Raw genomic sequence first — 26555 nt, 5'->3', positions numbered from 1 at the left:
CCGTGAAAATCGTGAAGATGCCGCCAACTGGTCAGGTTGAAAAATGGAAAAATGGCCGGGCATGGCAGGGAATTGGAATTGAGGGCCCGGCGAAATGGCTTTGACTTCAAACTGAAACTGGCAAAAAAAAAAAGAGGCAAACAAATAAATATTGGGGTCGTGCAATAAAACAGAGGGAAAACGCCGTATTGGTAGTGGTGCAGTCTACACTGCAGGTGGAAAATGCATGCATATGCAAATGAACAATTGATTTCCTTGCGGCTCATTTCAAGTTTTATTTGAATCGAATTTTCCTTTAAAAGTGGCCTTTTGCTCTTTCGCTCCTGCGATTTGCTGCGCTGTTTTTTTACCATTTATTTTTTTGGCCGACTTGCTTGACCCCCAAATTAGTTTGTGGTTCGGTTTCTGCTTGTTTTTGGCAAGGCATTAGACAGTGGAATGTTGACCTTCTTTTCGGGCTGTGCACGTGCAAGGTCAGCCGAAAAGCACAAAACAAATAAACGAAATAGCAGAATTGGAATCAGAGCAGAGAACTTTGGCTGGACCAAAAACCAAAGCTGTATCTGGGGAATTCTGATTGCGTTTTATTTGAATTCTTCTCGCATTTCTCGCCGTAGTTTTTTTTTTTTTGTGGGCTGGGCCAACAAGTTTGTCAAGTTTCTTTCGGACAGTTTGTTGAATGAATTAGGCAAAAATCTAGCCCGACTTTTTGACAAGTTTGCTGGCAACAAAGGAAACGATTTGTGGCCAGTTGTCATAGATTATCAAATCAAGTCTGCCGGCAAAGAAATGGGAAAACAAATAATTTGATTTGATTTCTGGTTTATGGGCGTCCAATCATGATGATGATGATATCAGATGGGCAAGTTTGTTCAACTCTAGAAACTCTACGAAATTTTCGACAGTAAAACTTTCCAAAATTGTAATGACATCTCTAATGAGTTTCCATGCAAATTGGCAATCAAAACTCGATATGCACAAGAGAGAAAGAAGAAAACTCCATGAATCTTGTTGACTGGCAATTATTTAATTGCAGTTTAATGGCCCCCCCTCACTCGCTCATCCTGTAATTTATTTTCGAACAATGAAAAGTGCACACAAAAACGGCAAAAAGCCGAAACACACACACGAACACACACACTCGCCCAGATGGAAAGAAACAGATGTTAGAGGAAAAACATTTAATTACATTTTCTAGATGTGTGTGGAAAAGCATTCCTGGTGCCCCCGTTTGTCAAATTAAGAGCCATAAAAAATGCGTGGCATGTGACCAATTGTCGGACTGGTGAGGATGCAGGTGAGGATGCGGCTCGAACAGGTCCTCCTCGATGGAGCGATTCGAACTGGTTACCTGGCGGCGGACTGCCTCGCAAATTAACAGTTAAGCGCCAACGGTAAATAATTGTCAAAGACAACAACCAGTCCAAAGATGCTGCCCGACAGCCGTTCAACCTGCAAAACAAAAAAAAGAAGAAAAATAAAATATAAAGCGTTTCGTGATGCACCGATCTCAGGAAAAGCTGAAGATGAAGACGAAGTCGCGCGCCGGTTGCATTTGCCATCGCAAATGAGGTTTGACTGGTTTCCGTGACATGAACCAAATGCCCAAAAGGAGTTCTGCCAAATACAGTGAAGCTCCGCTTCGAAGTCTGAGAATTAGGAAAATTCGTATCAAGCTATAGCTTAATGTTTTAAGCTAATTCATGTGTCATCCAAAATATTAGTAATAGTTAGAAAGTTGTTAGTTTAATTTCGAAAAAAAAAAATTAAAAAAAAAGTGTGCAAACGATTTGAATATAAATTTCAATTTCACTCTACCTAACATTGAATTCATTGCGAGCACTGTTCTTTTCAGTTATCTTGTTAAAAAAGTTTCCTAGGTTAAATTCAATTTTCCAAATATTCTCAGATATCTACGAACGTACCGCCGCAGGCTAATCAGCCTTATTGCATTTAATACTGATATTTTCTGGCAAAGAACCAAGTCGGTCCCGCAGCATCAGAAGCGCAGACCAAGTCGAATTCAATTATCATCCGTTGAGATTTCAATTTGTGTGGTGTGGCTGGCTGGCTGGCTGGCTGCCTGTGATTCTGATTCTCACTGTACCTGCTTGGAAAGAAGACCTGTCTGTCTTTCTATCTATTCGTCCGTCCGACTGTCTATCTGTCTGCTGGCAGCAAAACCCATCCACACTCCTGCCCACCGAACGTGGCAAGATGCTGGTCTGCTTCTTAGACTGGTAATTCTAGTCGCCTTGGCAACTTCGCGCTGCTGGCGGATGTGCAAATATTTTGATTAAATTTTCTCCATGGCAACTTTCTTTCCACGAAGCGAAGCTGCCTGCAACTGCAGCGGCAAAACCTCATCATCATCAGCTGTGGAAATAGCAGTGGCAGTGGCAATGGCAATGGCAGTGGCAGTAGCATCCATCTCCAAGTTTTCTGGCTCTGCGGTTCTTTGCCACTTTGGGGGCTCGCGTTTATTATGTGTATGTATGTGTGTGTGTTTTCTCCAGTTTTCCCCTCTGAATATCAAACACGTTTAACCATATCCTCAAACTTGACTTACGAATGGACATAATTTCCAAAAATTATGGCACAAAGTTCAGGCTAAAGTCTGACCCATTCTGACACAGCGACTTCATTCCAATGCACTCCGAGAGCCAAGAACTCATTAGAAACTGAAAAGTTTTCATTTGCCAGCGAATGCAAATGAATATTAAACGAGTGGGAAGCGGGAATGGGAGTTTCTTGTGGCTGCGTTTTAATAACTGTGGATTAAGTCTGCATAAATAATAATGATTATAAACTGTGTGAACCGCAACCAGCGTGAAAATGCACAACCCGGAAAATTCCTTCCTCCACCCACGAAAAGTTTCTGCATAAGAAAATGACAAATGATCGCCGGGCAAAAGTATTCAAAAAGTAGCTGGAAGAACAGCAGAGAGAAAAAAAAGGGCAAGCTGAAACCGTGACAATAAACTTTTCTTACCCGTTTTTCCTGCTCTCCTCTGTTCAAAGAAAATGCGAAAAATTCTTGGACTTTGTTATGCGTAATTTGAGGTTTCTTACAGCGAACCGAAACGTGGTTGTTCCGCAGGCGCGCCTTTAATTTGCAGTTAAGTGTTCGACGAATTATCTCGGCAATTATTTCTGAAGGCTCTGATTAATGCAGAGCATAGATAAGACCGCAAACGAACTAAAAGCAATCTACGAGCTAACCATTTATGCTCTTTCTTTTCTCATTCCCCAACGAGCTGCCAGCCTATTGAATTTAATTGTATCTTATCTGGCAGCGGAACACAGAGCTAGACTCATCGGTAAGGCACAAATTGTTCGAATCGCTTATCAGTCAATTAGCCGGGCGATAAGAGGTAACACGAAGCAAAATTGCAGGTAAATACAGGTGGAAAGGCGAAGACAAGAAGCCTTCGGGGGAAAATCAACAAGGGAGAAGTCTGGCCATCACTTTAACAATAGGAACACTTATCAGGCCCTCGATTACTTCCTTCCCTTGCCTTTTCTGGTCTGTTCCTGCAGTTTTTAGGTCTTGGTGGTGTTCCACTATCGCAGGAATAATAAAACTTTCAATCCACTATCAAGCCGGAAATTGGATCGTTTCGGGCACAATCTGAGAGGCAACTCATCAAACCCACACCGGCAAAAACCTGATGGGTACTCAAACTTTTTAAAACAATATAATTGGTGATAAAACACAATACAATTTATTTTCGATTAGTGTCCAGTGAAAGTCACATAAATAAGTTTGTAATTGCGAAGGGAATGCCATTGATTCTTACGTTTCCTCTGCACTCTAAAAACGGAGGGATATATGTTTGTTATATATAGCAACAAAGGAGCTTACTAATCTGGCGCTTAAAACCGTGCAACATTCTCAAATCCGCTATGAATCCATTTTATGTGAACATATCAGAAAGAGAACCCAATATAGGCTAATTAAATAGCAGCCATTATGGTAAATTATCCATCGAAACCCTAATATCCATTCGAATTTTCGATGGGAAAAAATCGAAATAAATTAAATAACCATTTAGAGTGGAACAAACTCCCCAAATGGCAGATATTATGATATCTATGGCCAAATAGCTGCATTTCAAATAGCATCCCACCGCCGAAAGACCAAACCCCAAACCAAACATTGCGCATACGCCGCGTGCACCGCAGCCAAACGAATGCCGCAGCGACAGAAGTGCATTTTAATTAATATACACATTTAAGCGGGGGAAATTTCAAGTTGCTGCTTGCAATCTATCAAACAAGTCATCAATTATAGCCTGTCGGGAATTTTATTTTCAAGTTGGTTCGATAAACGATAAGGATTTTGAAGTGACTGAACCATGCGTCGACTTGGATCTGATAAACTAAATTTAGATGGGGAAAACTGACGAATCTGACAGCAAAACGCCAATAATTAGCGTGTCGTGGCTGTGTATTTTGGGCCGGTTCCGAAATAATAATTGAGATTGTCAACATTTGGTTTTGACGTTTTCCTACCCCTCCTCTGACCTGCTGTCTGCCAACTTTAATCGCTCTATTTTGCGATGGCAAACTCCGGCAGAGTTTGTGTTGTTGTGTTGCTGTTTTTACAGCTGAGTGAGGACATGACATGCTGGTTACGACCCCTTGCGAACCCACCTCATCCCAAAGTCTTTCTCTTTTGTTTTCAATTTATAAGCGCATACAACGGAAATTGCCAACATGGTGGGGGGGAAAATCACATGGGGTTTGCGGGCTGGATAGCTGGATGGGTGGATGGGTGGATGGCACTTGAACCCAACGAGCCATAACAAAAGGCACACGAAGTAATTAACTTGTATTTATTGTATGCACACATAGTTGCCATGGCTAGTTTGCTATGGGTGAAGAGCGAGCGTGGAGTGGTTGATGCTGCCCTCTAATTGATAAGCTCCAAGTTGGATTGCCTGGCCCTCTGGACTCTACATCGTTTTGGCCAGCATGTGCAGGCGATTACTTAGGGCCAGAACTGCAGTCTCGGTCCGTCACGGTGGTCAAGAAGCTTAGAATGAGTGCCGATCAAGGCACCGACTAATGTTTATTAGTTTTCATTTTCCTTATATACACATTTTCCTTAATAGACTGCTCGCTCGAGGCTATAGTGAATTAGTTTTGCTACTGGGCTTACACGTTGCAAAAAAAAAACTTCGTTCTATTGCATTCGATAGTAAAAACAAGCTTTCAAGCTGATAAATGTGTCTAAAATAACGTATGACTGGATTTCCCACATAAATCGCACCATATCAGGTACTTGTTTATTTATCGATTTTTATATTTAGATGGTTTATTATGACCTCAGCAAAGAAATCAAATGCATAGAGGAACGAAAGCTCCGAATAGAATGCAGACTTAAATGCTGAAAACCTGGAAATCAAACATTGCTCGAAATGCCTGATATAATCCTGGCACTAATTCAATTGAAAACAATATCAAACGCAACCTTTACCATTCGCCATTCACATAATCCACTCTGCGGGCGGAGAAGCATTCGCTAATTGGATTAGCATCGAAGGGTATTCAACTGTGGTTAGCAGGCGAAAGAACCACAACTTCTTGTTTGCTGCGTATGATGACGCTTTTGCCGCCGATGCTTATTCTTCTTCTTGCTGGATGCACTGCACCAACCTGACACGCAACTCTACTCTCTGTGGGCCAACCACTTGAGCTCCGGCTCCTCACCACATCACACTCTACAGTACACTGGAAAAATCAGGCAAGCAAAAGGGTCGCATGTATTTCTGCTGCTGTTTGTCTAACTTTTGCAGATCGAACTTATTTATGTTTGTTATCATGCATAATATTGTGGCATAATTTAGTTATGCTTATAACTGTCCGAGATAAGAACATTTTGTTGTTGTGAAAACGCCCTAATTAATGCTTAATTTAGGTGCAATTTTCCCAGCATATTGACCGTGCTGTTGGTCTGTTTCGGGCATGGACTCCACTGCTGTGTAGGTCCACCTCTGTCCCGTTCTGATTCGTTGGCTTGGGGCTCAAGTGGCGTGTCCGTGTCATTTACCTGGCAGCCACTCAAGTGGCAAGAGGACAGGTGCACGGGGTACGGGGCACGGGGCACGTTGGACTCTGCGGATCGGTACAAAGTTCTGATGCGGTTTTTGCTGCAATTATATAATATTGACATTAGTAGCATGTTGCCCGTCGCTTTATGTTTACGACGAGGCCAGAGATTGAGGGCTGCTTCTAGCTTTGAGCTTAATTGCAAAATGCAGCAGCAGATGCGGCGTCGTAAGGCGAAGATAAAGTTGCGGCATCATCAGCAGAAATCCAAAATCAATATTATCGTTAATGACTCAATTACCTGATGTGCGTTTCAATTTAATAGCTTAATGTCATATAAATTAATTGCATTCACCAGACCTCGAGGGCTGTGCTGCTCTGTAAAATTAAATCATCATCTGATGGACATTTTTGCATTTCTCGTTCACAGGCTCTTTCCAAGGATTCGTACGTTCTGATAGTTATTCGTTTACACATATCCAGGCGCTTCGGACCGTTTAACTGCAGAGACTGCTAGAAAACATAGACGTAATCTTCCAAGAGGACAACGCATATCAGGAGGAGGCAAAACCCGTAACAAACGATTGCAAGCGAGAAAAACATATCCTGCATCATAAATCATTGCCAGGCTTTGATTAATGTTGCGTATACGCAATGTTGTCGGCCAACGACTTGTACTCTAACTAAGTGAAAGCTCAAATCGCTCAAAAAGGAAAGATATTCAGAACCGGCTTCCATTAGCACCTTCTGGGTTACAATCAACATCTCCATCAGCAGCACCGGTTGAGACCACAAATCCAGAAACCAAAGATGGCCTTCATCTGGCGGCGACGTTCGACGACGATTGTGAAGCTGGTGGCCTTCGCCCTGGCCATTTGGTTTTGCATTGCCTTCCTGGTATACACGGATGACACCCGGCGTAGAGCCGCCCAGGAGGGGGCTGGTGCCAGTGGGGCAGGCAGTGCTCCCGGAGTGGGCGGCGGAGCCGGAGGACTGGGTGATCCCATTGCCTTGGCTCTGAGAAACGAGCCTGCTGGCGAGGACTTTGGCATCAATGGGAATGTCATCGGCGGAGGAGGACAGAAGCAGGCGCACGATGAGGCCGACATCCCACCCACTGTGGGAAAACATAAGGCTGACCTACAGGCGGAAAGGATGCGGAAGAAGGCGGCCGAGCAGCCAAAGAAAAAGCCACAAGAAGGTGAGTCTAGCTGTTTTTAACCACAATTTTTTTGCCCTTGGTATTTGTTTATAGTAAGAGAATACTTTATGTAAGAGTTTGTCGTACAAAATCTACCTTGTAGATATAACAGAAACTTATACAATAAGCTAGGCTATTCTCATTTTCCAAAAAATATTTATCGAGGGATTTCCAGTATATCCGGCATTCTCCCTCTGTTCTGTGCTCAACAATAAGCATTTATATTGAAATCAGTTGCACATTTATTTCCGACTCAGATCCCTGCGATATTCCCCGCTGCACGCCAAACTATTCAGCTGAATTTTTCCGGTCTTGTTATCGACGCCAGAGATTCTATTTTTCCTCGTCCAAGGCTCCCACCCTCGTTTTGCATCTAAGAGTGGAGTTTTTTGCACTTCATTTCCACGCAATCGCTTGCAACTAATTCCCATCAATTCAATGCACACGCAGGCGAGATCCTCCACCTCTTTTCCACCCATTTTCCCCCACGCTCTGAGTTTTCCAGCTCGTTTTTTACGGTCACACATCCTCAATCCTTGTTTGGTAGATTGCATTTTGGGTCACTAGCCCGTTTCGATACAAGATGCTGAAAGAAGCGTACCAAACGGGGGATAATAACACATATTGCTTTCCTGTGTTCACCATTCCCCGCTTCCCAACCCGAGAGCTTTCCCCCTGTGCTGCGAGGAAAACTTGCTGCTGTCACACTTCCTTCTTTTGGCCACCGCCTTTGTGCCTTTAAGAAAATTTCTAACAAGTTTTACAACAATGTCGATGATGCCAGCGGAGCACACTAACAATCCGAACAACCCGAATAGCCCGGAGAACAACATGCAGCACTTAACAACTTGGAATTGCTGCCAAACAGCATTTTCAATGTCAGGGCGAGGGAATCCAGAGCGGGCGGGTGCTCCGTCGAGATAGATATTCGCATTAAGCATTTGGCGGGGCAAAAAAAAAATAATGTTACTTACTAATCAAGTCAAGGCTTAGGAGCTGGCCCTGGGATTTTACTCAATGGACACTTGACTGGCCGCCCAGGCAAATCAATGAAGCCAGACCAAAGCCAACCAGCCATGAATTTCGAGGCGGGAAGGGGCTGGCACCAGATCCAAATGGGCTATGGGAATTGGATGAGGCCTAGGCGACGGGGTCCGTAGCTTGTAGCTTCCTGTACCGAAGACCCTCCTTCATCTATTGCCTCGCATGTGGAACAAGCATTTAAGATTGCATCAGCATGTGGTCGTTCGGTTGAGCGAAAGGGGAACCGGGTGATGGAGGTGCTCAGCTGGGAGATCTAGTCTCCCTGGCAGACAATGCACGTATTTGCAATTTCGCATATCATGTTTGCATCTCTCGCTCCTCGCTCCTTGCTGCTTCTTCATCATCATACATACTCATTCCATGCCCCTTCGTCATTATCATCATCCTCGCAGTCGTGGTGCTGCATCTGCTCATCAGCGTTGAGGTGGCAAAGCTACAAGTTGGACCCCGATCCTGGGCAGCAAGTCGGCAGATCGGCAACATCGGAGGCATCGGATGCATCCGCAGCTGCCCCATGGCGTCAAAATTGTGTGCAAGCCTACAAACGTTTACCAACACTCCCAGGAAAAGAGCTCGCACAGGGCGAACTATTGATTTTCAGGCACAGTGAAGCCAATACGGTGTTTTAGGACAGTGAAGCATGCCAAAGGTTTTCCTAAAAGTTAATAATTGAATTGGCCAAAAACACGCACCAATCGCTATCATCACATTTATCTAATAAAATGTATATTGCTAGGCGTAAAAATCTGATTGTGTTTATATCCCTGATAAATTTTGATGATTAGAATATCGTATTTTTCGTGTCTTTTTTTAGCAATGCGACCTATTCATAAATTTCATACTAATTAGCTATAATCAATGTATTAGAAATAATTACAGAGCCAAGCTTACGCAAAAACATTACAAGTTCCCAACGGATCTTTCGAAGCAAATCAACACGTTTTATTACACGCCTGATATAATGGAATACTAATGGTGTCTATATAAAGCTTGATTGTGATGTTTTGCATTTGACGGAACCCATTTTACCTATCTGAATCTTTAAAGACTCTCCTGAAAGCAACCCATTAACTTTGGTTTATGGCTCTCAAAGACAAGCCAAGTGCTTCAGACATCTCTTCTAGATCTAGGGCCTAGATCGTTTTACAACTTCGCATGTGGATCAACTAAGAATGGGGCTATGGTCTGGAAATAGATCATTCTTTCGAGGGCCATAACTTTAAGTTACTCCCCATGGGGGGCTATTGAAGGTGACCACTGTGGCATACTGCTTCATCGGGGGATCTTGTTGCAGGGCCCCTTAAGTTTCTCGGCTCTGTGTTCATAGCTGGTAATTAGTGTTGTTGTACTTATTGGCTTTGGCCTTGGGGCGCGTTACCACCACCGAAATGGCTAAAATGGGAAGAGGTTGCGAGTGGCTGCAACACGACGTTTATCGCGCGCTCGCATCGGTTTCTTGAGGCAACTAACCCCCAACATACCCCTCACTGCGCATCCCGGCATATCGGACCCTACCATACACACACATAATGCACCAAGGGAACCAGCCTTCTGGCCATGTTATCTTGATCGTTGGCCCGTTTTCCCTGGCCACCTTTTACCTCCCGATCGCCTTGAATCTTTTTTTTTGTTGTTCGTTCTGCTTCTCATATATGCATAATTCTTGTTTTTACAATTTAGCAGCGATAATGATTTTATATATACACGGCAGTATGGTCACGCCCCCTTTTGGGTCAGATTGATTTGAGCCTGTGCCTGTGCGTCGTCCCCCGCGTTGCTTTTAATCAATGCTAATCCCAGTTCTTGATTTGTTTCATGTTCTTCGCATGTCTATTGCTATTTATGGGCCACACACAGGCACATGCACACGCACACCCAATATCTATAGGTATATATATACGTATCCCTTTCGGAAAATCCCTTGGCATTAGGCGAAATAACGGTACTTTGGCATATTATGTTACTTTTATGCGGAAAACATGATGATGAAACGCAGGCACGCAGGCAAAACACCCGATACGTCACTTTCCCTCCCCCCACCCACACACACACACACACACACACAAACACACACGATAGCATTTGTCATGTGGCCACGCCCCCTTCCTCTTTGATATATATCCGTACAGCCACCACACCGCCCCCATTTTCCACCTGCTGTCGCTGTCTATAACAAAACATTTATAGCTTCCTGTCACGCTCAGGCGTGTCCCTCGAGCTCTGTTCGCTGCGATTGTCTCCTTTTGTCTTGCCACACACCCCACCAAATTCTCTTCCACCAACGTGCAAATACCCCACCGCCGCCCCTGCATTCATGCTCCTCGTGTGGCACATCGAAATATAACGCATACGCCGCGCTGAACAGCCAACAGGACCGACAAAAAAAATTGTCAACTTCGATTTGCCAAACGCAGGAAAGTTGAAGGTGAATTGATGTACAAATGTCGTACGGAAGTAGTTGACAACTGATTGATCAATTATCACCTAACTTTATTGGGATAAGCTAAGAACAAAACATGTTTTTTAAGAGATCCTTACAACTTGAATATTTGAAGAGTAACTAATATTTCGGAAATATGAAAATGGGATTTATTTGATGACAATGCAAATGAATAAGTTAAGCCCATTGTATTTCTTTCTACTGTTTCAATAGCACTAGTTCAAGAAATATATACATAAGAGCCAGAAATAACGCCAATCACTTTAGGCCTAGAAATTGATTTATGTTGTCATATTTAAGAAAAAAGACAGCAAATAGTTTGTAAATTTGCAACACTGAGTGAATTGTCAACTGTGATTTATTCAATGTAAAAGGCTCAACTCAAGGGGGTATAATTGAAGAACACGTCAGAAAACACATTGATTAATTAAGATTTTATGTGAGAAATACCTTTTTGGCGAACTGCAAATAATGTCCACCCATATCAGACACAGCTTGAGATTTATAGCGATGTAGAAGAACGAAAAGCTGCAAATAAAATACAACTTTGTAGGACTCACCTTTGTCCAAAGGGCGTGACCATAATTGGGTTATTTCGATCGAGGTCCGCCGGACGAGAAAGGGACAACAATTGGTGGGAATTGAGAACGCCAGCGCTGTTGGGCGGAATCATTAATATCGAAAGAGACCATAAATATGCTACAGTGAATCAATAAAAGGCATAAAATCCAGTTACAGTCCCGCCCCCGAGCCTTCGGCATATATTTTTTTATTGTTTTTTATTATGATGATGCGTGTGCGAGCCCAGCATGCAAAAATGTTTCATTACGAAGTGGTGTGGGTTAGGATTTGGGAATGGGCAAATCAGGAGTCCCCCCGGTACAAAGGATATTTCGAGCTAGAGTCCTTGGCGCACGCGTGAATATTTCGCAATGAAGTTGTAACTACGGCAACCGGCGACAAATTATCAAATTTATGAGTCGAGCTGCCTGCTGCCCCTCTGGGCCAACCTGCTTCCCCTATCTTTTAAGCCAGCCGCCTCTGGGCAATTTAATGGTTTTTCTCTTATTTTCCATTTTTGTGCAAGCGAATTTATTGTCGGCTGATTGGCCTCTTGGTTAGGCCCCTCTGTGGCATAATGCGGTTGGTATCCATGGTGGATCCCCCCGACCCCCGTTTGCATTTATTCGTATCCTAGCCATTTATGGCTTTTTATTTTCCCAGCTAGCTTTTTTATGCTTATTGAAATTGAAATGATTGTGGTAATTGAAATGTTTTTGCATGCCTGAAAGTTGGCCACTGGGAATGTCTAGAATGCGTCCGATGGTTCAGAAAAAAAATATGCTTCTTAATTTGGCTCGAATCGGGAGATGACTTTAGTCAGAAGAAAACCAGTTAACACGACCATTAAGTCGTCGAGAATTCTGTTAGGTTCTTATGGGTTTTTAAATTAACCGGTTTGGCTTGGAAATCGTATTCCAAAACCTAATGTTAAGCTTATGTTCGAACTTTAAGAGGTTGCTATAAAATCTTTAATATTCGCATTGTAAAATTCATTAGACCTTTGTCTTAACAGAAATAAAAATCACAAACCTCTTTTATAGTTCTGATGTGCAGAGATAAAAATAAAATTTTTGAAAGGATAATAAACTTTAAATTAGTTGATAATAACTAACGTTTTTTTGTCGCCTTGTCTTTCAATAACTCGCACCCAAAAACACAAACCAATTTTAAAATTATTTTCTGAAAGCGTCTTAAATCCGTTTGAAAGTAAAATAACATTGAGTTTAAGCAAGGAAAATACTTTTAATTAAATGTGTAATCCCCCCGAGCAGCGACTCAGGTTGTGTGTTAGCAAGTCTTCGCAGAATTTTCCATTAATGTTGTCCCTTTTTCCAAAGCACAACAAGCACGCACACAGACACGCGTTCAGGCGATGCCCAATAAGTGTCAGTTGTGGTTGACAAATCGCATAAAAAGCAGATGTAGATTCAGGACCACGAGGAGTGCGGCTTTGTATGGTGGAAAAGCTGGTGTGGAGTTAGCAGCTGAGAACAGGGAATTCATATTTCCATGCAAATGCAAATAACAAAATAATAAAATGCACAGCAAGAAGAAAAACACTGATAGCACAGGACTCGCATGCATGAGGGTGGAAAAAATGGGGTTGAGAAAACAGAAGCACACTCACACATATGCGCAAATTTGCAAGGCAAACGATTTTTCATGACCCTGTGAAGCAGCTTCCTCTGATGATGGCGACTTTTCATGTGCAATGCACCTAGGAGCTGAGTGTTTGTCCTTGTATTTTGTCGTAAATTTCACGCATAACAGAGCTTTATCTTCATCCTGCCGGGTGCTCAGTTTACCTTTGACTCACAATTTGGGCGAAAATATAAAGTAATGCCGACACTTATCATTTTTCCTGTTGCCGTTTATTTATTTTGCAGATAGCAAAAAAGTGATTGATCCGCCGGCGAACTTTGAGGAGAATCCTGGCGAGCTGGGAAAACCCGTGCGCCTGCCCAAGGAAATGTCCGACGAAATGAAGAAGGCCGTTGACGATGGCTGGACCAAAAACGCCTTCAATCAATATGTATCGGATCTCATATCCGTTCATCGAACTCTGCCCGATCCTCGAGATGCCTGGTGCAAGGACGAGGCGCGCTATCTAACCAATCTGCCAAAGACCGATGTCATCATCTGCTTCCACAACGAAGCCTGGACCGTGCTGTTGAGAACAGTTCACTCAGTGCTGGACAGGTCGCCGGAACATCTAATAGGGAAGATAATCCTCGTCGATGACTACAGCGATATGCGTGAGTTTGGATATGATACCTTTCTGCATTTTACTTGAGTTCTTATTGTTTTATCTCTATATTATAGCTCATTTGAAGAGGCAGCTGGAGGACTACTTTGCTGCCTATCCCAAAGTCCAGATAATTCGTGGCCAAAAGCGAGAGGGTCTGATCCGAGCCCGAATTTTGGGTGCCAACCATGCCAAGTCCCCTGTTCTCACCTATTTGGATTCCCACTGCGAGTGCACCGAAGGTGAGTTGAAAATAAGTGAATTAAATATGCCGGCTCCCTAAAAGTATACTGCACTTTTTTCCAACCACAACTTTTCCACCTTTCCTTTTTTTGGGCATTTCCATTTCAATTTGCAATATTGTCAATATGCTAATTGCCAAAATTAAGCTCTTAATTGACTAACCAACTTTTGTTAGCCAATGCTGGTCCATAAAAAATTCAGGTTAAATAAATATTTGAATTATATGTAAATATATGACAGCGTTCAGTCGAATTCAAGAGTTAAATATTCAAAAGGTTTAACGTTTGAGTGACGTTAAAGATTCCTTTTATAACAATCGTTTTTTGTTAGCCGAGATTTGTCCATTTCCCAACGGATTCACGTCGTATCTCGTTTAATGACGAGTATACTGTTCTTTGCCATACTCAATTTTGATGGCCATCAAAGGAAATCCGTTGGGACGCACACAATGCCAATAAAACAAGAGCCTAGCTCTAGAAAAATCACTTAATCTTCGGCATTAGGCCAACTCTGTTACCATTTTTTGCCTCTCATTTTCTCCTTTTATTTTAAGCTGATGCAAAAAGACAAAGCGTAGAGCTACGAAAAATGCAATCAATTTAGTTTATTGAGAAAGTTGACAGATGATTGCCGAAAAGTAAACAAAATCAGCACAAAGTGAAATACATTTTTCTCTTCCGTTGATGGATGGAAAAAAGCAATTAAACCAGACTGCAAACGAACATTTTTTCCATATTATTTTGATCCTTCTATGATGATTTATGATTTAATATTAAATGGTATCCCTTTGCAGGATGGCTTGAACCACTTTTGGACCGAATTGCACGTAATTCCACCACTGTCGTGTGTCCCGTTATTGATGTCATTAGCGATGAGACCCTGGAGTACCACTATCGCGATTCGGGCGGAGTTAATGTCGGAGGATTCGATTGGAATCTTCAGTTCAGCTGGCATCCGGTTCCCGAACGTGAAAGGAAGCGCCACAATGTAAGTGAAGTTAGAGCTTTACAAATTTTAACCGTTCAGCTATAATTTCTTGCTGTGTACTAAAGATATTAGGCACCATAGAATGAGCGGTTTTTGTGCGGTTGACTTAAACATGCATGACCATTTATACCGCAATGTTTGCTTTTAGTTATGTTTGTTTTACGTTGCCAGGGTTATAGCCATATCCTCCAACTTTGCTTTCTAACTCCATTCGGGCAGTTTTTCCCATCGGAATGCCAAAAACATGAAGCCGCTTAAAGCGCTCGAACGTGACTACAAAAACTGAATGTTTGCCGTGGAAAGGGAATGCGCCTGTCAATACAAACACACATTCACGTACGAACGGTAAAGTGGGAAACGGAAACAAACACCCATTCTCACGTACAGGCCACAAAAGTGTCGTTCGCAATATGAGCTATTAGAACTAAGAGTCGTTTCCCTCGCGCAGATGAGCTTGCAAATTCATACTCTAGTTGGACTGAAGTTAGTGGAAAAGTTATAGCCTTGCTTAGTTATGTATGTATACGGTTGGATAGTGGCGAATAGCCGTAAAGCATTCCGGAATTTTTAAAGAGCTACAAAAGCTATAACCGTAAAATAGAGGATTCTTAAGGTCTATCTATCCCTATTTCTTGGTTAAATAAGAATAATGGGATTTATGGAGAGCATCAAAGTGCAGTAAAGTAAATACCTGAAGACTAACGAACAAAAACTGGGCTTTTAAATTTCCATACGATAATTCTAAAATACATTACAATTTCCCGGAATGATTATTTTCCATGTCTCAGGGTTTTTGCACTTCCTTGAAAGTTTAAATGATTTTTTCACCTTTTAGCAGTTTCTATCTATCCCTTCAACTTTTTCACAGAACATTTTCTTATTTTATGACCGCCTGCGCCCAGCACGTACAAACTTTTCCCATACACTGACAAGCAATTAGATACTCCCGCGCTTGGTGATGGGGGCCAAAGGAGCTTCACAAATGGCCATTCGAAACTGTCGATGGCTTTTCAGATCCGTCGACAGCTGCTGCCGCATGTGTAAAAGCGGGTGAAAGTCCTGCTTGCCAAAGCCGTTTTCCGCTTTTCACCTGGCATACATACACGAGGCAAATGCAATCGAGAAATGCAGGCCGTTTCAATTTACTATTTGTTTAATGCTTTAATTAAAAGTTCATAATTACACCGTGCTCTACCGTGATTCTTGTGTGCGAATTGCCTTAATTCCCGGCGTATGGAGGCGATATATTACGCATACGCCGCCTGTGGCAAGGCCACAAAAATTGCAAATGGCTGAGAAGATGAAGCGAGGGGAACGAAATAACACTGTCCATGACACTGCAATTAAAAGCCAAAAATGTTAACGGCAAATTTTCGTCGTCGGTTCCTCCGTTTCTGTTTCTGTTGCATCGCCGTTTTGCGGCGTAAATATCTGGCATAATTGTTTTTACAAGCGCCAGGGGGATTTATGGCAGGATTGTTGCCGAAAAATCCCTGCGCAGGCCGGAATTGTTGCTGCTTCCTGGCAGCATGCGGCGTGGTAAATTCTGTCTCCATCCTCGCCTCAAGTTGCACTTAGCAGCTAAATCAAGTAAAGCATTTCCCGTCTGCAGCAACATTGGCAATTTGCCGACCGACCGGCGGAAGGCAACTGCTGCTGGAACCCATAAATGTTCTTCCCCGCCATGTGTGTGTATATTTGTGTGTGTGTGTGTGCTTTTCCGAGGGAGAAGATAATGGGCAACGCGGAGAATTTTCCATTTTCCTTCTCCTGCACATGAAAAGTGAAAAGAGCTTGCTTTAAAATGTTGGTTAAAATGGCTGCACCAAGAAAATGTTTAAGCTATGCTCTCAACCGATTGCTAATTTCTAATATCTATTTGAGTTATGCCACGCCAGGTGGCACAAACAAAGCTCAACTGTTGGGGGATATAAACTCCATCCTCTTTCCAGGGATTTTCGGCTGCCGACGGGCACAGATGTTGACAGTCCCAAAGCTGCCTGAACGAAAATCCTTCCAGCAACTTCTGATGTCTGTCCAAAGTTGCTTAACTTGTTACGAGTTGCCAGCAGCAGTGAAGCAACAGAAACAGCAGAGCAACAGCAACAGCAACAATAATAAGACTAGCATGGGGAATCAAAAATACATATTCGTTATGGCCAGTGCCATTTCCCCTGCACTCAAAGTTGCTACTTCAGCTTTTGTTTGTATTTCCTTGGCGGATCCTGATGCTGCTGCAAGGTAAAAGTTGTTCTGCTTTCAGCTGGCAGCATATATATATTTTTATATTCCATCGCAAAATCCATCGGCAAAGGAGCTTGTGAACTCGGCTAATGGCCTCCCTTTCCATCAGCAAATCAATCAAATCCAATTTTAAAAAGAAAATTCCGCTAAATCTGTCGCAGTTAATCATCTCCGAAGGTTTTCTTAAGTGGTGAATATTCGTTGAAATATTATTCACGTATTCGAAGTCGGATAACATCACAGCTTTATACTAATATCCAATAAAAGTTTATGTATTTTTTCATTTTTACCATATTGGCCGACTCAAAGCAATATATATATATATATATATTTAAATATTCCCGAAACCACTGCACATAACATGAAAATTAATTCGCTTGGTTGGCAGAACACCGCAGGCTTCCATATATACGAACATTTGTATGTGGCAGAGCAGTAAAAAACTAATCCCCGCAACGAGAAAAAAATCTGGAATAAAACTACGGGTGCAAACAAATTCTCATAGAGCAGATCCCAGGGGCGGAAAGTAGTTGGCTGCTGTGCGAGGGGCGCTGAAATACTAATCCAATTATTTTAGTATAAAGAGTAGCAGAAGCGGCAGCATCAGCATCAGCAGCAGCAGGAGCAGATATAGTAAAAACTTATTTGATAGCGTGGCCAGCAGGGCGTATGCGCAATATGCGTGCTGCAGGAGCCAAAGGCAAACATAGAGCACACAGAGCACTCATACGCAATGTTGGCCAAAGCGTTTAACTGTACATAGAGAGGCCAAATATACATAAAGAAGAGTATGCCTGAAGTGCCAAATCCTCGTAGCACGCGCTCTCCATTCCTCCCTCTTGATACCCATATATGGTATATCCTTCCTTGTATCTGAACCGAAATACAGGAGGACTTCTGTAACCGGAACGTGAGTCGAATTTTTTTGGTGTAACTAGAAATTTATTGGAAATTGATTGACGTTAGCGTTTAGAAGTTAATATAATGCGAAAAATATGAATATCATATATCCTCCATTTATATATCCATTTCTTTTCAGTAGAATTTAACCAATATGTTGATTGCTGAGTGCCTTGTTCTTCCGCCATTACACAGTAAAGTTTTTATGTTCGCCCCATAGAAGCTCTTCCGTAAATACGAAATTGTGGGCAAAGTTTACCTTTAAAAAAACTGTTTAGGCTGTCGTCGTGGCTCGTCGGTTCCAATTCCAACCTTTCCTGGGCGGAAAGGTAAATGCTTTCTAATACCCCAGGAGATGATGTGAGAGGCGAAAGTGGTTGGGACAAGGAGGAGGACTAAAGATAGAGCTGCTCTCATCACGTTTCATTTCATTTCTTTCGTTCGTTCGTATTGTTGGGTCCCATTCGAGAGCCTTTTTGTGCCTTTGTCTGCCAATGGTTGTAGTTGTGAAATCGTGCATAGCACAGAGCTATAGCTTACGCGTTCCGTGTGTGTAATACGCTGCGTATGCGAAATTTTCGACGTTTTCGCTTCAATGACAAATGTTGAGCAGTCAATTTGGAGCTTTCGTTGCCAGCTTTGTTGGGTACTCGATGCTCGATGGGGGTGTCAGCCACTCTGGTTGCTTTAATAATGAAGCCGATTAAGTATTTTCTGTCAAAGTCAATTGGATTCTGGCTATTCATCGGAGCATAAACAGCATTGGCGCACAAGCCGCAGCGAATGCCTAAATATTCCCCTGGGTCTTCGGATTGTGTAATTTATGAACAGCGTGTCGCAAATTATTGCTGTATTGAAACGAACAATCGATACATAAAATTGTGTAACCAAGAAGATGCGATAGCGAAATTTATATTTCGAACATGAATTCGGTATTCAATTAAATTGCGTAGGCAATCAATAATTATTTGCCAAATTTGAAATTTATATTATATGTGCCTTTGTGTACCAAACTGAACAGTAGCACATAACTGATATAAATTAACCCGAGCATATTTCCTTTGACACCCAAAAATGAACTGAAACCATTATGTGTTCTGAGGCACTTTATGACATTACAAATATAAATGGGACAAATATATTTCTTGATCAAGCATTTTCTTCACATGGTCAGCTATACATAAATCAAATTGGACTCCCACTTTAGTTGGTCAGACGATACTTAATGGCCCTCAGGATGGGGTACTTCTCGTTGGTGCAGAGTCCTCGGAAATCATCGTAGGACAGGTCGAATAGCGCGACTCCACCCAGATTTTCAGTGCGCACATAGCCGGCCTTATCGGCGGCAGTATCGGGATCCTCGAAGCTCACCCAGATGCCATTGTCGCCCTTTTTATCGGCTGCCCTGTAGGCATAAGAGCCGAAACGCTTGGCAGGATCCTGAACCTTGATCAGCGGAGCATTGGCGCCCTTCAAATAGGCGTTGTTCTGGTTGGGCAGCAGGGCGCAGACCTCCGGCCAGCTGTAAATGCCAGGCACCTGAGTGTTACCACCCACTGGAGCCTCGTCCTTGACGTCCTTCACCGGCGGAACACCAGTGTCGCCAGAGTCATCGGTCAGTTTCCATGGGCGACCGTAGGTGGCCACGCCCACATTGATCTTGCTGGCGGGACAGTTGTTGCGCAACCAGTACTTCACCTGAGCAGCCACATTGAACTCGGGATTGCGTTCGCTCAGTTCATAAATGGGTGCGGCATAGTCGGCAACTTCGGGATTACGCTGGGGTGTAAAGAAATCGAAGGTACCCAGATTCACAAAGTCTAAATAGTTGACCACAGCGGGAATGTCGTAGAACACTGTGTTGATAGAATTCGTTTTAAAATTTAAATCTCTAGACATTGCGAACGGGAATACTAACGGGATGAGTTCACATTGGGCAGAACAGTGGTGGAGAGCAGCAGGTTGTCCGGACGGAAGGCGTTCTTAACATCACGGAGTAGAGCGGTGAACTGCTCCTTGTGCTCCTCGGACTTCTCATCGACGATCGAGTCGCCGGAGAAGACCTTCTTGAAGCCCTTCCACAGGCTGCCAATTCCACTGTGCACCTTCTTCGGCTTATTCTTGGGGAACTGCCAGGCGACATCCAAGCCATCGAATCCGTAGGTCTTTACCAGCGAGTAGACGGTATTCACGAAACGAGTGCGACCTGTGGGGCTCTCGAGCAGTTCGAGATACTTGTTGGGCAGCTCCTTGGCATCCTTGTCCAGCTCAATGTCCTTGTCACCACCCACACTCAGCAGGATCTTGACATTGGGATACTTGCGCTTCAAGCGGGTCACCGTGCGGTAAAGTCCCTTGCCCAAATCCAAATCCAACTGCTGGTTCAGACTCACCGCCTTGTGCGAATCGCGCTCGATTCCGGCATAGCCGTAGACCAGATAGTCGCAGAATTGCAGAGCCGGTTCCAGTTCATCGATTACCAGCTTGCCCAGACCTAGATTAAAGAGCGGATTCGGCGATTAGGAGAAGGGATTTACGTACTGGGAAAACCCTGGATTCTGTCTTATAGTGCTGTCATCATTTTAATACATAGTTTATGGCAAATAGATAAGAAATCTATTTAAAATTAAATAAAGACTTCTTTCACACATTTTTGTTGCAATTGAAAAGCTTTTAGTTATGCCAATTATTTTAAATTTACGACCAGTCTCGGTGAGATTTACTTTTCGATTATCGCTTCCACACTCGACCCAAATTGCAAACAAACTAAACAAATCGAGTTCCGAGTATTTGTTGATAAGCCTAGTCGTTGTTTTCGATTTCGTTTTCTTATTTTACTTTTGCTAATTAGCAACTTCCACTGGAGGTTATATAATATTTAAGAGGGCAAAGTATATTACAAAGTAAGTAATACCATGTAAAACCATGCGGAATGTACCCACCTTCCTTGACGAAACTGGCGGAATCGTAGTAGCAGACCAGGTGCTTCTTGGGCAACTGCGGAGCTCCCACCTTGGAGGCCTGAATGCTGGCCAGGCACAGCGAAACGATCGCTAGGGCTTTAATGATCATCTTTGATTCGCGGATTTCACTTGATACCGTTGAGTTGTGCGCCGCTCAAGTGTCGACTTGGAACTGAAACTGGGGCTTTACTTCGCATCCCAGCTTGTCGAAGGTTGAGACGTGGTCGTCATTGTTGTTCTTGTTTTTTTTTTTTTTTGTTGCTGTTGTGGGTTGAGAGCAAAGTGTGAGCTGATAAACAAAGCTAAGCTCGGACGTGCGATCATTAGAAATAAATACAGTGGAGAGTGAATAAGGTGGACTAGGCCTATACCTACTGCTAGTTGCTAATTTCAAATATATACTTTCTTTTTGACAGCGCTTATTCCTACGCACCTGACTATAAAACTTAAAAAATATGATACTACATTTTATATTTCACTCATCTTGAATTTAACTGGTTTAAACTATTTTGGAAGACCTTAGTTGACTTGTACATGTAAGTCGTCCTTCTAAGCTTGTTTCCACTGTATTAATTCCAGTACTTTTGTGTGGGCTTCGCACAAACATATTTAAATTTTTACGACTTAGATGTCGAGAAATTTTATTTTTGCTTCTTTTTCCTCAACTCACTTATCTTTGGTTTGTTTTCTTTTCTTGTTTGCTGCTGCTCATGAATTTTTTGTGCCTCGGCATCGCCAAATTCGAGCTTTTAGGCTACAGCTGCTCCGCTGTTATCAATTCCCGACCTCGATTTGGGGTTTTTGTTCTGAACCCTAAGCCTGGGCTTCTCGTTTCCAGTCTCTTCTTTGTTTCCCCCAGTTTCCTTCTTGTTGATTTTGCCATAATTCTTGTGTTTGCTTGCCCTAATCGCTGTTCAATCCACTCGCCTCCTTTTGTTCTGAATCTCTTTTGGTCACACATGCTGATTTTCAGGTTCTGCATCGAAAAAAATTGATTACTAGTTAAAATTAAAAGTAATATTATACAATATTTTCCTCGCCTCGTAAAAAGTAAAAAAAAACTTTTTATCTGGTTTTTTTTTTTTCAAAATAAATGTAAACCAAACGGTTTTAGTATCTTCAAAATGGCGTGTTTTGCTTATTTTTATCATTTGAAATAGAGTTGCATTTTTCGTTCAGTGCTGGAAATGTCTTCTCTTTTTTAATAATTCATGCCATAGAAGTGGAGTGTGTGCTCCTTCGATTTCAGTTACTTAGTCCGCGTTGCCCTTTCTAGTTTTTTTCCTCACATATCCACATATCCACTTTTGCCATTTCATCTATCTGTATGTAACTTGAGGAATTGTTTTTTAGAATTCATGGACATATGTTTGTAGGTATGTACATATGGGTACCTACAATGAAAGGGCAAATGAAATTGACATCCAATTCTCACATCTCCCTTCGGTTTATTTGTGTGTAGGGAGAACTCTGTTGGCCTGGCACTCAATTATTTTTGCTGCAATTTCAATTTTTTACATTATCAATTAACAGTCTTGCTTTGATCTCTTTTTTTCCGGCTTTTGTGGGTGTTAATTCACGGAAAGTGAGTGAAAAAAATCGGGGTTAAGCTTTAGCTTCGAAAAACCAATCACATGCACGAGCGCTTCTGGCCGAATTAAATAAATAAAAACGCAGGGCCATGGAAAAAAGGTTTCATTTTAGGTCACAGGAGTTTTTTCAAAGTTTTTTTTTTTGGTCGTTGTCTAATTTTTACGAAAGCTTTTTCTTTTTTCGCCTAACGCATTTTGGTTAATTAATTTTCGCCATGCGCTTTTCGCTCAGTCAGCGCCAGCGGAATATTACTTACACATTTTCCTTGTAGTCCGCATAATTACGTGCACGTTTAACTTTTAATTGAAATGTTGTAACAAGAGTTGATGGTTGGGATAGGTGGTGGCGGGTAAAATGGGGGGAAAATATGGCAAAAAATGGGTTTTCTGCGGAGAGCTGAGTGAAACTAGGGCCCGGGGCCTGAGGGCTTGTCATGGCAATTTATAAAATTTCTTCCCGCTTGCCCCTTTTCCGCTACCCCTTTTCCGCTACCCCCACCCCCTTGCCACGCTTGCCTGCTGGTCTGTCTATATTTCAGTTTATTATATCGAGCTAAAAGCCGGTGCTCTTTAATTAAAAGCGTAGCCAGCAGACACACTCACACACGTTTCCATTTGATATTTATGAGCGGCCCCGAAGTATGATACACTTTTGTGGATTAAAGTGAAACCGCTTGGCAGATGGCCAGCAGTGTGTTGCCTGCTTTTTGGCCGGCATTAATAATATTTCAAAAATATTATGAGAATAGCCAAGCCACTGAAGGCGGTCTATAACGAGCCAGTCAGCAGGGAGGAGAAATGCTGAGCACTGCATGTACGATAGAACTTCTTGTGAAAGATTAGCAAGCATTTGTGATATATGATTTAAATGGTATTTAAGTGCTTTCCCTCTCCATTTTAAGTTATTTGTATTCCTGAGATAGTAGCTGGGCTTAAGTAAGAAAGTACTAGTATTTAGTACTGTATTTGGTTCTGAGAAAAAAACATTACCTATCGAATTTCAACTGTATCGCTTCTCAAACTCTGCGTCTTTTTCACCAGCATATCTCCCTGCATATTAAGCCCTGGGCAGAGGGCAAAAACCAGCACACACCAGTAAACAGAGAAAACTTTGTTGGCTGCTCGTTTGTTTCTGTGCGCCAACAGACACCACCTACCCCTACACCCCTACCCTTAACCCATGATAGCAGGAAAACCGCAGCAAGTGCAACAGCAGAAGGAGCAGCAACAAGATCGCTTCGCAATTTTGCTTCGTACTTTGCGAGTGTATTAATTTGCACCCAATGCGAAGGCACAACAGAACATTTTTCCCAGGGGGATAAAAACCCCGAAAACCCGAGACTAACGACCATTTCGATGGGCGTCGGGGGCGTGGCCGGAGTGATTTGTGGCTGTATAAGACAGATGGTGACCAGGGATGGCCGATGGCATACGATGAGATGCAGATTGAAGCTTTTGCCGAAAGCGAAGCAATTTTCGGCTCAGTTCATTTCGGGTAACTAATTGGGCCAAAGTGCATTTGTGGCCTGCAATTTTCCAGCCCTGGCCCTCACAACATATGCAAATCACTCACTCAGCCGCACACGAAATACCCACTTCCATATATGTATGTTCGTATATTCGTATATATTTACGTAAAGGAGCAGGGAAACGTATCCTGTGCATGAAAGTCAGCTTACGTGGCGCATGATTTATTAAAAAACGCTCGTAAAAATGCACAGCACACTCGACGAGCACGAAAAAAAGCAAGGAGGAATTCGATAGTCAAGTGCATCGACTATCAGATACCCTTCACTCAGTCGGCAAAAGATTGTTTGCTTATAATAAATAGTTTAATCTGAAAGTTTGGGGGCATGTTCATCATATTCATTCATATTGATAAGAAAACGGAGTACTATTTAAGTTCATACGGACTTATGATACCATATAAGATCTTAAACAAATATACTCTTTTGCTCAACGAGTAGCGGGTATAAATCGAGGGGCGTTGGAAAAAAGAAGCACAACACATCAAAGGGAGAGCAGCAACAGTATGATATCACCCACTATGCCGTTGCTGCAAAAATGCATGAAAAATAACTATGGAAATAAGCAGAGGCAGAGGCACAGGAAGTGGAAGAAGCACTAACAACTGAAGCACTAAAAATATATATGAAATTTTTAAAGCTTCCACAGCAACTCTTAACCCGTGGCAGGCACAGCCGTTTTCCTGCCACCCGCCCCTTCTGCGCCATTCCACGCCCCCCGAAGCAAACACTTAGTCGCGGATGATGAGAGTTGTGGGCGTGGCGCACATACATATAGAAGGACGATCGGCTGCGAACCAAATTTTTCAGACCATCCATCAACTGTCAGCGTCGGGTTCATTTTTAAGCAATTTTCGCAAACGATGCGATGGCCAAAACTCATGCCACTCCAAATGGGGTGCATACACAATATATGAAGAGTGGAAAAAACTATTCCATCTAAGCTCGAACATAAAAATGCATGAATGAATATAAAAAAGGAAGAGTATTGTATTTTTAACGAAGATCTTTGAGATGCTTTATTCTCATCTAAAAATTGAGCGGACGCTTAGCTGGTTTTGCAGTATGTTGTAATGTATAATATTGAAAATAGTATCTTTCGGATACAGATAGTTGTTGGCTGATGTATACTCAACTTTTTTTTAAGTGCACATCCATGGAATTTAGGCAAAGTTTCCGCTGCTTTTCTCAGCCGCAGTCGCTCGCCGTTATCAGGAGCGGCATCCTGCATCCTCGTTTCCCTCGTGGTGGTCAGGCAATCGGAAGCGACAGCCCATGTTTGGTTTTCATCGCCAGTTGCCGGCAGCGCAATTTCGTATTATTAATTAGCTGCCATTCCATCCAGAGGAGCGGAGGAGCATAGCCCACTATGTCGTCATGTCCGTGGCACATTTGTTCTGGTTAGCGGCGGTGGACTATAAACTCTGGTTGCGGGATCCTCGCCAGTGCCAACAGCAAATTGCCAGTTAACCCAATCCAAACGGGCACAAACTGGTCTTCATTTGCATAGCGTCATTTTTGGGAAATATGTCTTAAGCCCCATTTACAGCAACTAATGGATGTGGGGCATTCTAAATGACATTCACTGAAATGATAAATGTGAGAGAATTAGGGGCGTGTTTGTTGCCTTTTTTGTTAACTGTTGGGCGTTAAAATGGATTTGGTGAGAAAACTCGCTGTTTAAGGGAACAAAGTACAAAAAAAGAACATTTTTATACGATAAAAACTAACGCAATTTATATTTCTCGTAAAAACTTTCTTATTCAATTGGCGTTGTAAAATCCAGCAAATACTGACCCATTAAAATCTACATAACTGCTTAGAGAATGAATGTAAATGGGTCACAGTAAGTGAGCCATCTGCATTTTGTTAACTGCTAATAGGTGCATATTTTCCGGCAATCGCCGTACCGTCAAATTGCATGCATAATTTATGCAGAACTTGAGACCAGCGTCCATATTCGCTCATCAACTGGATGTAAGCACGTACTTGGAGAGCAGTTACCGCCCAACCAATTCCCAGCGCCAACTTGCCCATCTATCAAGCATCCATCTGCCCAGCTGCCATGCAAATTGGGCACGCGTTTCGCATAACCAAAAATTACACTTTCATCAAGTTTCGGGGGAGTCCTTGAAAGTGGGAGAATTAAGAGGTAGAAAACTGGGAGGGTACTGCCCACGAATGCGGACAAGGCCAAAGGTAAATGTGGTATTTTCCTTGGGATAATGGTAAAAATGGTGCACCTAGGAAAAAATTAACTTTAACCAAGATGAAACAATACTCTCTTGTGACTTGGGATTGAAACAAGAGAGGAATTTAAATGAAGCCATTAGAAAATACCAAAATTACCATCCAATACTGGCGACACATGTAAATTTCTATGGCCATTTATTTCGCTGTGTAGCAGCCAACTTTCGCGAGCTTAAGAGCTTAAATAACATCAGAACAAATTAAATAAGCGTGGATTTTCGGCTCGTCCTTGGCTGGGTCAAGCACGTGCTGTTAGCCAGGCTTCTGCCATTTTGACAGCGTAATTTAGTAATGTCCTGGGG

General features: G+C 42.5%; 2 protein-coding genes across 6 annotated transcripts in view, besides 1 other annotated feature; one reads left to right on the top strand and one right to left on the bottom strand.

Annotated features, from left to right (window-relative positions):
• Positions 1-26555, top strand: part of Pgant9 (Polypeptide N-Acetylgalactosaminyltransferase 9) — a 59682-nt gene that overhangs the window by 20153 nt on the left and 12974 nt on the right. For all 4 annotated transcript variants that reach the window (NM_166188.2, NM_166189.2, NM_001103872.1 and 1 more), the window contains 4 exons: positions 6485-7255; positions 13190-13558; positions 13626-13790; positions 14585-14778. In NM_166188.2, the coding sequence (NP_725602.1) occupies positions 6865-7255; positions 13190-13558; positions 13626-13790; positions 14585-14778 (1119 nt within the window). In that variant the 5' untranslated portion in view covers positions 6485-6864. The remainder of the gene's footprint in view (positions 1-6484; positions 7256-13189; positions 13559-13625; positions 13791-14584; positions 14779-26555) is intronic.
• Idgf6 (Imaginal disc growth factor 6) lies at positions 19013-21742 on the bottom strand. 2 transcript variants are annotated; one of them, NM_001299570.1, is made up of 4 exons: positions 21556-21742; positions 20865-21146; positions 19841-20416; positions 19013-19778 (listed from the first exon to the last, which is right to left on the bottom strand). In NM_001299570.1, the coding sequence occupies exons 2-4, from the start codon at positions 20992-20994 to the stop codon at positions 19126-19128; spliced, it is 1359 nt and encodes a 452-aa protein (NP_001286499.1). In that variant the 5' UTR covers positions 20995-21146; positions 21556-21742; the 3' UTR covers positions 19013-19125. The 2 variants fall into 2 exon arrangements, with proteins under 2 accessions (NP_001286499.1, NP_477081.1); NM_057733.4 differs by lacking the exon at positions 21556-21742 and having other exon boundaries at positions 20865-21063.
• Positions 24225-24276: a mobile genetic element.

This window comes from Drosophila melanogaster, chromosome 2R, assembly GCF_000001215.4.
Source record: "Drosophila melanogaster chromosome 2R".
Lineage (NCBI taxonomy): Eukaryota > Metazoa > Arthropoda > Insecta > Diptera > Drosophilidae > Drosophila > Drosophila melanogaster.
This window is presented reverse-complemented; position numbering and strand designations above follow the sequence as displayed.

Bases quoted from the DNA above. Each gene is read 5' to 3' on its own strand.
- Idgf6 (NM_001299570.1), bottom strand. From the start codon at position 20,994: ATGATCATTAAAGCCCTAGCGATCGTTTCGCTGTGCCTGGCCAGCATT. The intron at 20,417-20,864 runs GTGGGTACATTC...TCTTTAATCTAG, and splicing joins CGCCAGTTTCGTCAAGGAAG to GTCTGGGCAAGCTGGTAATC. The intron at 19,779-19,840 runs GTTAGTATTCCC...CTATCAACACAG, and splicing joins GCCCAATGTGAACTCATCCC to TGTTCTACGACATTCCCGCT.